This window comes from Lithobates pipiens, unplaced genomic scaffold (genome assembly GCF_037356315.1).
Source record: "Lithobates pipiens isolate NorthernLeopardFrog02 unplaced genomic scaffold, aLitPip1_a1.2 Scaffold_13, whole genome shotgun sequence".
Taxonomy (NCBI): domain Eukaryota; kingdom Metazoa; phylum Chordata; class Amphibia; order Anura; family Ranidae; genus Lithobates; species Lithobates pipiens.
The window spans coordinates 424,199,355-424,211,389 of record NW_027507718.1 but is presented as its reverse complement, the minus strand read 5'-3'; the positions used below and the strand labels follow the sequence as shown (position 1 = coordinate 424,211,389).

General features: G+C 43.1%; 1 protein-coding gene across 8 annotated transcripts in view; it reads left to right on the top strand.

Annotated features, from left to right (window-relative positions):
- The window catches only part of TBC1D1 (TBC1 domain family member 1), a 311,597-nt gene that overhangs the window by 104,717 nt on the left and 194,845 nt on the right, over positions 1-12,035 (top strand). The window contains exon 1 of one of the 8 annotated variants that reach the window (XM_077477651.1): positions 8,616-8,804. The exons of the other annotated variants lie outside the window; for them this stretch is intronic. Coding sequence (XP_077333777.1) covers positions 8,775-8,804 — 30 coding nt within the window. The 5' untranslated portion in view covers positions 8,616-8,774. Of the gene's footprint in view, positions 1-8,615; positions 8,805-12,035 lie in introns of those variants that run through there. 8 annotated transcript variants of the gene reach the window in all.

The following is a 12,035-nucleotide window of genomic DNA, read 5'->3' as shown; positions in this document are numbered from 1 at the left end:
ATCTGGTGGAGGAGTTCTGTCCTCTCCTCTGCCTATTGCTGAAACGAGGTGGGGACTTGAGACCACACGAGTGCTGCAGGAGAGCTGAGAGGGCCCCATAAACTGGTCTGGAGGGCCAGATTCGGCCTTTGGACTCTGTGTTTGACACAGGAACCCTAGAAGTTCACAAACCCTTTTTTTATTTGTTGTGATTTTTTTTGTGAAGGATATTGATTGGAATACTGTTTAACCGGTACTGAAGATTTTATGTGTTAAATATGACTGACACTTATTATGACCTTGATGAAGGTCGTATAAGATATTAAGGCCCGGTTCACACTGATGGGAATCTGATGTGATATGAAAGGCATAGATTTGCATGTCATCTGGAAATACATTGTTTTCTGTGAAGGCTGTTCTTATTGATGTGGTGTGATTTTGATCCAGGTAAAAAAAAGGGTGCTGTGCGAGTTTGGTGCGGTGCAACTTTAATCTCCCTCGCTTCTCAGTCACCACAGAAATTGCATAAAATTTGCACCTGTCAAAACACAAATCGCGATGTGAAATATTATCAGATCAAATCCATTCAGTGTGAACTGAGCCTAAGCCCAGGTTCACACTGAGCTGCGGGAATGAAGGCGTGCGAGTTCAGCTGAATGATTTCACTCTCGGTCCAGATTTCAGCGGCGATTTCAGACATCTGTGCAGATGTCAATGGAAATCGCAAGCTAAAATCACAAAAAGTAGTACAGAAATGACTTTTTAAAATTGGTGCCATGATGTAAATGTGGCGTTGCACCGATTTTAGGACGGTGTCATTGCTGGCAATTGTCGCCGATTTGACATGTCAGATGGTACCAGTGTGAACCAGGGCTAATCCATGTATGTGTGAATCCAGGTCATTCCCAACAGTTCAGAAACTGTTTCTTGTAACTATATAGATTGTAAATATTTCTTTGGATGTTCCAGCCATGTTGCTATTATTTTGTAAATGGAACTTTTTAAATAGAACTTTTTGTTTCAGTTTGGATAGTGTGAGGGAGGGTTATATCCCCTGTTTTTGTTTGATCTGTGTCCCATTAGGATGATTTCCCTTCACTTCCTGTCCAATATCCACAACAAGAAGTGAGGAAAATCTCTGGTTGTCAGTCACCAACGTCATAGAACTAGTGTCCCAATTGGAGGAGTTCCCCACTATTCCTGTTCTGGTGGCAACCCAAAATTTAGACTTTTGGTGATGATGGGTGAATCTTCCTAATTGGGACAGAGGCAGCACTAAAAACTGACAGTGTTCTAATCCATCTCCACTCTGTCACATAGGTTTTGTCTTTAGTTATACTTTAATCACGTTGCTAGGCTCATCTTTAAGATATTTAATTTGAAAGCTGTCATTGATAGTTTACTGAGTGGGCCGGGGTCCTGGTTTTAGACGGGGTGCACTTTTATCTTTTGTATTTATGCAAATCAGTTTTTGCTGCTGCGTTGGAGATAACTGGGAAAAAGCTTTTTCTTATGTAATCCTTCAATATTCTGCTTCAGTCATGTGGAGAGGATTATGGACAAAGTGAGCAACAAGAAACTGCAGTTTTCTTCCTAACCAAATGGTTTTGTAAAGGTTCTGTCATGTGATTGAAGTGCACACAGAGTTTCTAAGAAACCTTACACTGTGAAGGGAAGAGCACTTCATAGACGAGACATGAAAATCTAGGTATATTCTGGGGAAATTCCTTTATTAAGGCTTTGTTCACACGTGTGCGACTTGTCATGCGACTTTGGACACATAACTGATGGAGTCCTGTGATGCTCTGTATTGTTGCTTTTACTGTAACAATTGAATTGCTTTATTAAGTTCTGGAGCTCCATGGGGTGCTGGTGATGTTTTCTCATTCTGACCATATACAGTTCCAAATGATCACTGCGGCACCCACTTGTACAGCCATTTCTACAGGAAGGTGTGCGCTGAAGATTTAGGCTGCGACTTGGTGTCCAATCTGTTTCAGTGGAACCCATTTTATATCTATGTGACTTAAAGGGTAAGCAACTTTGAATAGGTTTCTGCACTACTCTGATGTGTGAAAGAGAGTGGAACAGTTGCATCAAAGTTGCACAAGTGTGATCGGAGCCTTAATGTCGCTTCTAATACAAGAGCAACAAAAAATACAACTCCTTTCAGACATGGGTCCCAAAGAGTCGGGGTATATTGGGGTGCAGTCTGTCGTAACCACATCTGATTTTTGTTTGTTGCTGTAGAACCAATTCTGATTCGCTGAAAAGTTGACACTTGATTATCGCCCACCTTCAAAGTAGAGTGGCTGTCCATAGCCACCTTCTGTCTTTGTAGTGTTACTAAACCCACAACAGTAAAATCGGTCTGTATATGCAGAATAGCATGCTTGTTATACTCGCTGTGGAACGTAAGGGGTTAATACTCTGCAATGTGTTTAGAAAACAAAACCAAAAACTTTGATCCTGTATGCACAGATCCTTACCTCCTGCACGGTCTATCTGGGGAACGCCAGCTAACACACAGGCAGGGTAGCCAACCTGCACATGTTCAGTTGTCTTTTATGCTTGAAAGAACATTTCCTTGTTCTCGGAGCTAGCCAGGTCACATGATATTGACATCACACATGTGGGTGTGTATACAGGCTGTAATGGAAATCTCCTCCTACCTGAACACACAGCTCTGGACAAACTGCAGATTATCATGTGACTGTGGTATACAGATCAGCCAAAAACAGTATTTGTATTAAATTTTTTGTATATCCTTCCCTATATAACCAGCAGGGGCAGCTGCTGAGAGCTTCATTCCTTTTGATGTAGGCTCACCCTCAAAGCGCTCTGTTGTGTGGCATGGTGGTGGGGGGGGGGGGGGGGGGTGTTGGTAAGCTTACTGTTGCTTGCTGCCTGGCTTACCAGTGCCCATCAATGCTGACCTACTTGACGTACACTGACCTAACTGACCATTACACTTGATGTCAGATTTCAGGTAACAGTGACCTCCGGCTCCTCCTGCAGCTCAGTTGTAGTGTGCGGCTCCGACGTGCTCATCCCAGGAGACAGCAGGCAGCCAGAGACAGAGGAGAGCCGAGCGCCAAGTGTGGATCTTCTCGTAGTGACGTGGTCGCATTGTCATTCCCACCTTTTTGGAGCCTGCAGCACCTATGATGGATGTCAATGTCCCACAGTCCTGACATTGGACCAGTGGGATGTCCATCATATGCTCTGCAGGCTCCAGAAGGCGGGACCTGCTATGTCACTCGGCCACCCTCGGGACTAATAGCTTTGTGAATACCCGAGACTGGGCTTTTTGGGGGCCCACTCGGGGCTCCAGCCACTCTTAGCCACCCCTCCCGATGCCACTGATCATGGGACAGGTGAGTGTGTTATTAAAAGTCAGCAGCTACACTTTTTGTGGAACTCTGCTTTTATTTTCTTCTTTTGTTCTAATGTACACTCAGATGGCATTTTTAATTTTAAATGGCTCATTGTAGTTCAGCTTCACATGAGGAATAGTCACCATTAGGCCGGGTTCACACCGCTGCGATACGGGAACGCCGCGAATTCGCGGCGTTTTCCCGCATCGCACGACTCCCGCCGGCAGTTCACACTGCCCTATGCGAACGGCTGGGAGTGTCAATGATATGTTAATGACACCCCCAGATCCGATCGCATATCGCAGTGCGATCTGCCGACTCGCACAAGAATCGGATCGCATGGTGTGAACGCCCATGCGATCCGATTCTGTTGCAGACGAAAAAAAGGGTCCCGTGCGAGTTTGCTGCGGGACCGCTGCGAGTTCAGCCATACTATCTGTATGGCTGAACTCGCAGCGCTACGGAGATCGGATGTGATTTGCGGTGCGAATCACATCCGGATCTCCCCCCGCAGCAGTGTGAACCCAGCCTTAAGCCAACCATAGAGCAAGCGATTTTTCTTGCCTGCAGCTACTTGTTGATGGCGGAATCCCTCCCATGGAGCCGTTGTGTTCTTCTAGTGGGAGGGTGGGGGGAGCCATCCTCGCCGGGAGAACACCGTGTTTACTGCTAGCAGCTTTAATTGCGGCTAGCAGTGTTCACATGTAAAAGCTGACAGGCTGGTTGTACCTAAGTTGACTTTCAGCCTGCCCATACATGGTTGGAATCTCGGCCAATCCAAGCTGAACTGGCTGAGATTCGAACTGTCTATGGCTGGTTAAGAAGGAACCTCGGTTCTGATTGGAATCTTGTATGGGCAATCTGAATGTAATAAGTTGATCGATCAACTTTGGTACAACCACCTGTGCCTGCAGGAAAGAAATTCGGTCTGTGTATGAGTGGCCTTGGTTACACAGGCTGATTAATGGTTTAACAGGTTTGGTCTAATTATACTTGATTACACGTAAGCAAAGCCAACTAGGATGGTTAAACAAAAAGCAATTACATATGTTAATCTAGGTGTAAATTGTACCCTCGTCTGTACTTCCTAGTCTTTGTTTGCTGTGACATCATATTCCTCTTTTGTCTTTCCTGGTTGCTGCAGGATGCAATCCACCCAGACCTGATCTTACTGTGTTGGTTGGTTCCTGGTGTGTGGAATCCATCACTGGCTAATCTGAATTTTGTGTGTATATACAATATCTCACAAAAGTGAATATACACCTCTCACATTTTTGTAAATATTTTATTATATCTTTTCATGTTATACTGAAGAAATTACACTTTGCTACAATGTAAAATAGTGAGTGTACAGCTTGTATAACAGTGTCAATTTGCTGTGCTCTCAAACTAACACTTAGCCATTAACCACTTGCTTACTGGGAACCTAAACCCCCCCCCCCCCCTCCTGCCCAGATCAATTTTCAGCTTTTAGCACTGTCACTCTTTGAACGACAATTGCGCGGTCATACAATACTGTACCCAAATGAAATTTGATCACTTGAGTTTTCTATTTTTTGTTACATTTAAAAAGACTAATTTAAAAAAATAAACAATACAAAACCGTTTTATATTTTGTTAATAAATTTTGCAAACAGGTAATTTTTCTCCTTCATTGATGTATGCTGATGAGGCTGCACTGATGGGCACTGATAGGGTAGCACTGGTGGGCATTGATGGGTGGCACTGGGCATTGGCACTGGTAGGTGACACGGATAGGTAGCACTGATTGGCACCACTGGTGGGCATTATTAGGTGGCACTTGTAGGCACTGATGTACTGTGGTCACTGATTGGTGGGCACTGATTCGGGGTACTGGTGGGTACAGAGGCTCTTCCACTTCCGGACGGATGTCCCTACATACAGAAGCCAGCGCTATGCTTTTTTTTTTTTTTCTTCTCGCGTTGTCAGCTTGAGAAGGGAAAAAAACGAGTACCGAGCCTCTGTTCACATCACATCATCGGCTGTCATTGGCTAACAGCTGATCACATGGTAAGGGGCCAGCTTTGAAAGGGGAGGATGTTAATAGACAGCCTCCCGGCAAAGCAGATCTGTGCCGTAGCCATCATTCAGCTATAGCGTGGATCTGAACAGGTTAATGTCTAAACCGCTGGCAACAAGTGAGTACACCCCTAAGTGAAAATGTCCAAATTGGGCCCAGTTGGCCATTTTCTCTCCCCGGTGTCATGTGACTCATTAGTCTTACAAGGTCTCAGGTGTGAATGGTGAACAGGTGTGTTAAATTTGGTTTTATCGCTCTCACTCTCTCATACTGGTCACTGGAAGTTCAACATGGTACCCCATGGCAAAGAACTCTTTTGTGGATCTGAAAAAAAAAGAATTGTTGCTCTACATAAAAATGGTCTAGGCTATAAGAAGATTTCCAAGATCCTGAAACTGAGCTGCAGCAAGGTGGCCAAGACCATACAGCAGTTTAACCACTTCGCGCCCAGGCCAATTCTGACATCTCTCTCCTACATGTAAAATTCGTAATTTTTTTTGCTAGAAAATTACATAGAACCCCCAAACATTATATATATTTTTTTTAGCAAAGACCCTAGAGCAGTGATGGCGAACCTTGGCACCCCAGATGTTTTGGAACTACATTTCCCATGATGCTCATGCACTCTGCAGTGTATTTGAGCATCATGGGAAACGTAGTTCCAAAACATCTGGGGTGCCAAGGTTCGCCATCACTGCCCTAGAGAATACAATGCCGGTCGTTGCAAGCAGCAATTTTTCGAACACGTTTTTTCAGAAAAAAAAAACAGTTTCACACTTTAAAAAAAAACAGTAAAGTTAGCCCAATTTTTTTGCATAATGTGAAAGAGGAAGATACGCCGAGTAAATAGATACCCAACATGTCACGCTTCAAAATTGCACGCGCTCATGGAATGGAGCCAAAATTTGGTATTTAAAAATCCCCATAGGCGATGTGTTAAAATTGTTTACTGGTTACATGTTTTGAGTTACAGAGGAGGTCTAGGGCTAGCGCTATTGCTCTCGCTCTTACGTTTGTGGCGATACCTCACATGTGTTGTTTGAACACCGTTTTCATATGTGGGCGGGACTTGCGTATGCGTTCGCTTCTGTGTACGAGCTCATGGGGACAGGGGCGCTTTACTTTTTTTTTTTTTATTGTTAATTTTATTTTTTTAATTTTACACTTAAAAAATAAAATAAAAAATTGATTACTTTTATTCCTATTGCAAGGAATGTAAACATCCCTTGCAATAGGAAATTTGGCACGATGGGACCTATTTACAGTGAGATATGGGGTCAGTAAGACCCCATATCTCACCTCTAGGCTGGAAAGCCTAAAATAAAAAATAAAAAAACGATCCTGGCTTCCCAGCCATTTTGGCGCCGTTAATTTGAATGCAGAGGCCGGGCGTGACATCATAACATCGCGCCCCGCCTCCGAACGATCATAGAGACTCCGGGGACGATCTGGTTCGCCGGAAATCTCTATGGTAACTTCTGGGGGCCGGCGGATCCTGTGACCAACTCGCCGATGGAAGCGGTGAGTCGGTACAAGCACCGGCGGAACAGCCGCTATGATCGTTCTTATGGTGCAGGGAATCGCCGGCTGAAAACGCCGATATCTGAATGACGTAGTATGGGTGCCAAGTGGTTAACAGGACAGGTTCCACTCAGAACAGGCCTCACCATGGTCGACCAAAGAAGTTGAGTTCATGTGCTCAGCGTCATATCCAGAGGTTGTCTTTGGGAAATAGATGTATGAGTGCTGCCGGCATTGCTGCAGAGGTTAAAGGGGGGGGGGGTGCTGCCGGCACTGGGGAGCTACAGTTCATAGAGGGAACCATGAATGCCAACATGTACTGTGACATACAGAAGCAGAGCATGATCCTCTCCATTTAGAGACTGGGACGCAGGGCAGTATTCCAACATAATGACCCCAAACACACCTCCAAGACGACCACTGCCTTGCTAAAGAAGCTGAGGGGTAAAGGTGATGGACTGGCCAAGCATGTCTCCAGACCTAAACCCTCTTGAGCATCTGTGGGGTATCCTCAAACGGAAGGTGGAGGAGCACAAGATCTCTAACTTCCCCTAGCTCTGTGATGTCATCCTGGAGGAGTGGAAGAGGATTTCAGTGACAACTTGTGAAGCTCTGGGGAACTCCATGCCCAAGAGGGTTAAGGCAGTGCTGGAAAATAATGGTGGTCACACAAAATATTGACACTTTGTTGCCAGCGGTATAGACATTAAAGTGGTTGTAAACCCTTACAACACACTTTGATCTACAGGTAAGCCTAGATTAAGGCTTACCTGTAGGTCCAAGAAATATCTCCTAAACCTACACAGTTTAGGAGATATTTGGCGAAAGACAGGCACCTCTGTCTACGGCGCATGCGCTGTAGACAGCAGCGCGCAGGCGCACTGAGCACGCCGCCGTCAACGCTGATATGCCCCGATGCATAGTAGTCCATTATGCTTTACCTTTGCAGGGAATGAAAGAGGAAGTAAACTCATGGGGGTTTACTTCCTCTTTAATGGCTGTGTGTTGAGTTATTTTGAGGGGACAGCAAATGTACTGTACACTGTTATACAAGCTGTACACTCACTACTTTACATTGTAACATGTTGTCACATGAAAAGATATAATAAAATCTTTACAAAGATGTGAGGTGTGTACTCTTGAGATGCAGTGTGTGTGTGTGTGTGTGTGTGTGTGTGTTCCTGGTAACAGGCTGGAGGAAGTACAGTGGGGTTCTTCTCATCCTATCAGATTCTTTATATTTTATCTGTCATGTACAGTGGCGTGGTGTCACCAGGGGTCACAGATAGGAATGTTGGGGAGAAAAATAAGGCAACTCTGACTCTGCTCACCAGAGCTTCCAGTTTCTGAAATACTGACAGATCCTTTAAATGATCTACTTACTGATTTTTATTTTTTGAGGAGTCTGTATTTCCTAAAGGTGGCTTTTATTTTCAGTTAGTTGAAATGTGCAAACGCAAGCACCCCCAGGGCTCTGTAGCATATAAAAGACTTTCCCATCTCTCCTCTTTGTTGTGCCCTCTGTGTATAACCCTTCCAGACTGCTGTCTCGCTTTCCTGAGTCATGTAAAACACTTTCACCTTCTGAATGTTTTAATTCTGAACAGGCGGGATCTGCTGTGAAAACTTGCTGGGTCAACTCTTTTCCCCTCCCCGCTCTCAGGCTGGGATGTCTTACCCACAATGACATCATGCTGGTTGCTGGCTGTGGGAAGTCATCGCTCAGCTGCACTCAGAATGGGACTTGTGCCTTCCTAGCAAACTCCATGGAGCCTGCAATCCCAGGCTGGTGCCCCTCTGTTTTCAGCTGGTCTGCGTAGGGTGTGCGATGTGGAGGAGCCTTTGTGACTGCTAAAATGTCACCTCTGTTTAGCTGGGTGGCTAAGGTAAGCTTGAGCAACCTAATGCATTTCCCAGGCATGGGGGTGATAGTACAGGTGCAATGACTCATTCACTACTTGATCAGACCTGGGTGACTGCTTAACCAGTTTCTTCAGCAGCGATTTATTTCTATTGGTCAGGAAAATAATTTGTAAAAAAAAGACATACAGCTCCTATACTAATTCAGGAGGTAACATGTTGATGCTAATTCTTGTACTATGCAGATTTGTTTTATGGTGATTAATGCTGGCCATACACGGTTACAAAATCGTTAAAAAGCATTCGATACGCTCAGTTGCTTAAATTTTTTAAAATGTTAGTGGGCTGATTAGAATCATTGAAATGCAAAGTTTTATGGCAAAAAACGAACCAACGGGTGTCGTGTTTTTTTTATTTTTTTTTTTTTTTTTTTGAGACTAAACTATTAATTTTTTTTAAACCGGAGTAGTGGAATCTGTCAAATGGTTTGACATCTACAGCGTATTCATAATCTAACCCTGGATTGCGTAATCAATTGGCAGAAAATATACAGTTTGTTATCAATCGATATGTCGCTAATTGGGTGACCTATAGCTATACAATGATGGTGTTATCACATGCAAGTTCGAAAGATCCTTAGAAATCCAACTTCTTTTTTTCTTTTTTTTTTCTCCCAATGATTTTCTAACGGTGTATGCCCAGCCTTGTTTAGAAATGTACCAACACCTATGGTTCCGTTGGTGATCACTTATGCTGGAGATGAACATGGTAGAAATAAAAATGAAATAATAAACTCTCTTTAAAAAAAAATCTGCAATTTTATTAAAGATCTATAATTGGCTATCAAATCATTCAAACGTTTGCTGTGAGAATGAATAAATCTATGCAAGTATAGTATATTTTAGCATTTTTTTTCTTCAATATAAGATAGATTGTTTAGGGATTGTATAATGTATGGTCAGTCTTTCATGTCACTGTATCCCTTAGATAAGTTTGTACAATTGCGTGTTCATTTTAACTCTTTACATTGAGGAAGTTGAACCCTATACAATGAGGAAGTTGCACAGAGTATTTGCATGCAAGGTAAGTAGCAGTGACCTCCTATTATTTTGTGGTTCATCTTTTGTATACTGAAGCTCCAGCTATGTAACAATCCTCTGCTGCATCCAGCAACCACAATGTGTTTACTTGGCTTTTGCCCGAGGCTCAGGAGCTTCCCAGGAAGGTGTGTTAGGTATGCAACGTGTTGCAGCTTCATCCAGGCTGCCTGTGTTCAGGTTGTTGTACAGTAGACACACTTTTTATTTTTTATTTTTTTTGTACCAACCCAGAGCAAAACCCTCACCCCAGATCACGCTTTGCACCAGTCTTGTGCCAGGAGAAGAGGTGTTGCATTTGCCAAGTATTGTGCACTGCTCGGGTATTATATATGCGTTTTCCGTTACTGTAAATTATTGCAAGCAGCATAAGTAAATAAAAGTTCAGTTTAAATATAATAAAACTCACATCAGTTGCACAGATTGCCCTGTTTCCCGAGTGACGGTTCTCTAGGGGTTATCTTGCTGGAAAACACACACACACACACACACACACACACACACACACACACACACACACACACACACACACACACCTGCCTGGAAGGTTGTCTAGAGGTAGATCTTTGTATGCTCACAGCATTCATATTTCACTTCTGTTTTCTGGTGAAGTTGGGATAATGAATGCTGCCAGAAAGGTAGAAATTGTGTCTGCAGTGGCTTTAACCACTTCAGCCCCGGAAGGATTTACCCCAAAAGCCATTTTTTTGTGATACGGCACTGTGTCGCTTTAACTGATAATTGCGCAGATGTGCGACGTACCCAAACAAAATGTAATGTTCTCCCCCCCCCCCCCCCCCACAAATAGAGCTTTCTTTTGGGGGTATTTGATCACCTCTGTGGTTATTTTTTGCACTGTAAACAAAAAGAGCGACCATTTTGGGGGGGAAAAAAAGTTTTTTACTTTCTGCTATAATATCCAAAAAAAAAAATGTCTTCATCAGTTTAGGCCAATATGTATTCTTCTACATATTTTTGGTAAACAAAATCCCAATAAGCAAATTGTGATTGGTTTGCGCAAAAGTTTTATAGATTCTACAAAATGGGTAATTATATTTAGGGACTTTACATTTTTTAGATGATTTTTACTGGTAATGGCGGGGATCTGCGATTTTTAGCGTGGTTACGGTGGACAAATCTGACCCTAAATGACACTTTTTGGGGACCAGTGATCAGGGCTAAAAAAAAAAAAAAAAAAAAAAAAAAAAACTGCAATGATCAATGTATAAATGACACTGACAGCGAAGGGGTTAACACTAGGAGGATATCAAAGGGTTAACCGTGTGGGGGGATGGGCTCAATGGGACAACACAGAGATCACTGTTTCTGATCACTAGGAACAGCAGATCTCCCTGTTGTCCCCTGTCAGAGCAGGGGTCCGCATTGTTTAGAGGCAGATCCCTGTTCTGCCTTTCTGTACCACGATCGAGGGTGGCGGGCGGATATTGCATCCGCCGTACCCATGTCCACAGTATCTCATGCACGAAAGGATGTACAGTTGCTTCATTTTGTGGAGCTGGGCCGCCCTGCCGCAGTATATATGCGGTGGGCGGTCTGGAAGTGGTTTAAAGTGATACTAAACACACACTTAATTTACATTTGTCCTTTCTGTTTCTGTATGTGGATGATGGTAATGTAATTATTTTATTAAAACAAAAAACAAAAAAAACAAAAAAATAAAAATAAAAATAAATAAAAACCTCAAGTACCTTTTTTTTTTTTTTAATAAATATAGATCTGTCACATTACCCAGCTCTTTCCCAGCCTGTCTGCCTTGAAAACTTAAGAGGAGCTTCTATTCCTCTGGTGATGGTCACATGTTCAAAATAAAAACAAAATAAAAAAAATATCCACAAACTGTTTTAAATAGGCATACACATATATTTGATATCAAATCTTCATTATTTTGTGGCAATAACATGATGTGGGTAGATTTCTGCTAGTCATTGGCAGTGTCATGCTCCTCTAGCCTGTGTCTTAGAATAAGAGGGAGGTGAAGCCTCCATTAATCTTACATGTAATATCCCGCCCCCATTGTGTTTAAATGGTTAGTGGACATGGAAGAGGGCATGGGCTTTCTTTTACCACTTTGTATACGCCTACATGTGTGACTCTATATAGTCACATGGGCTGCTCAGATGTCATAGACATAGCATAGAA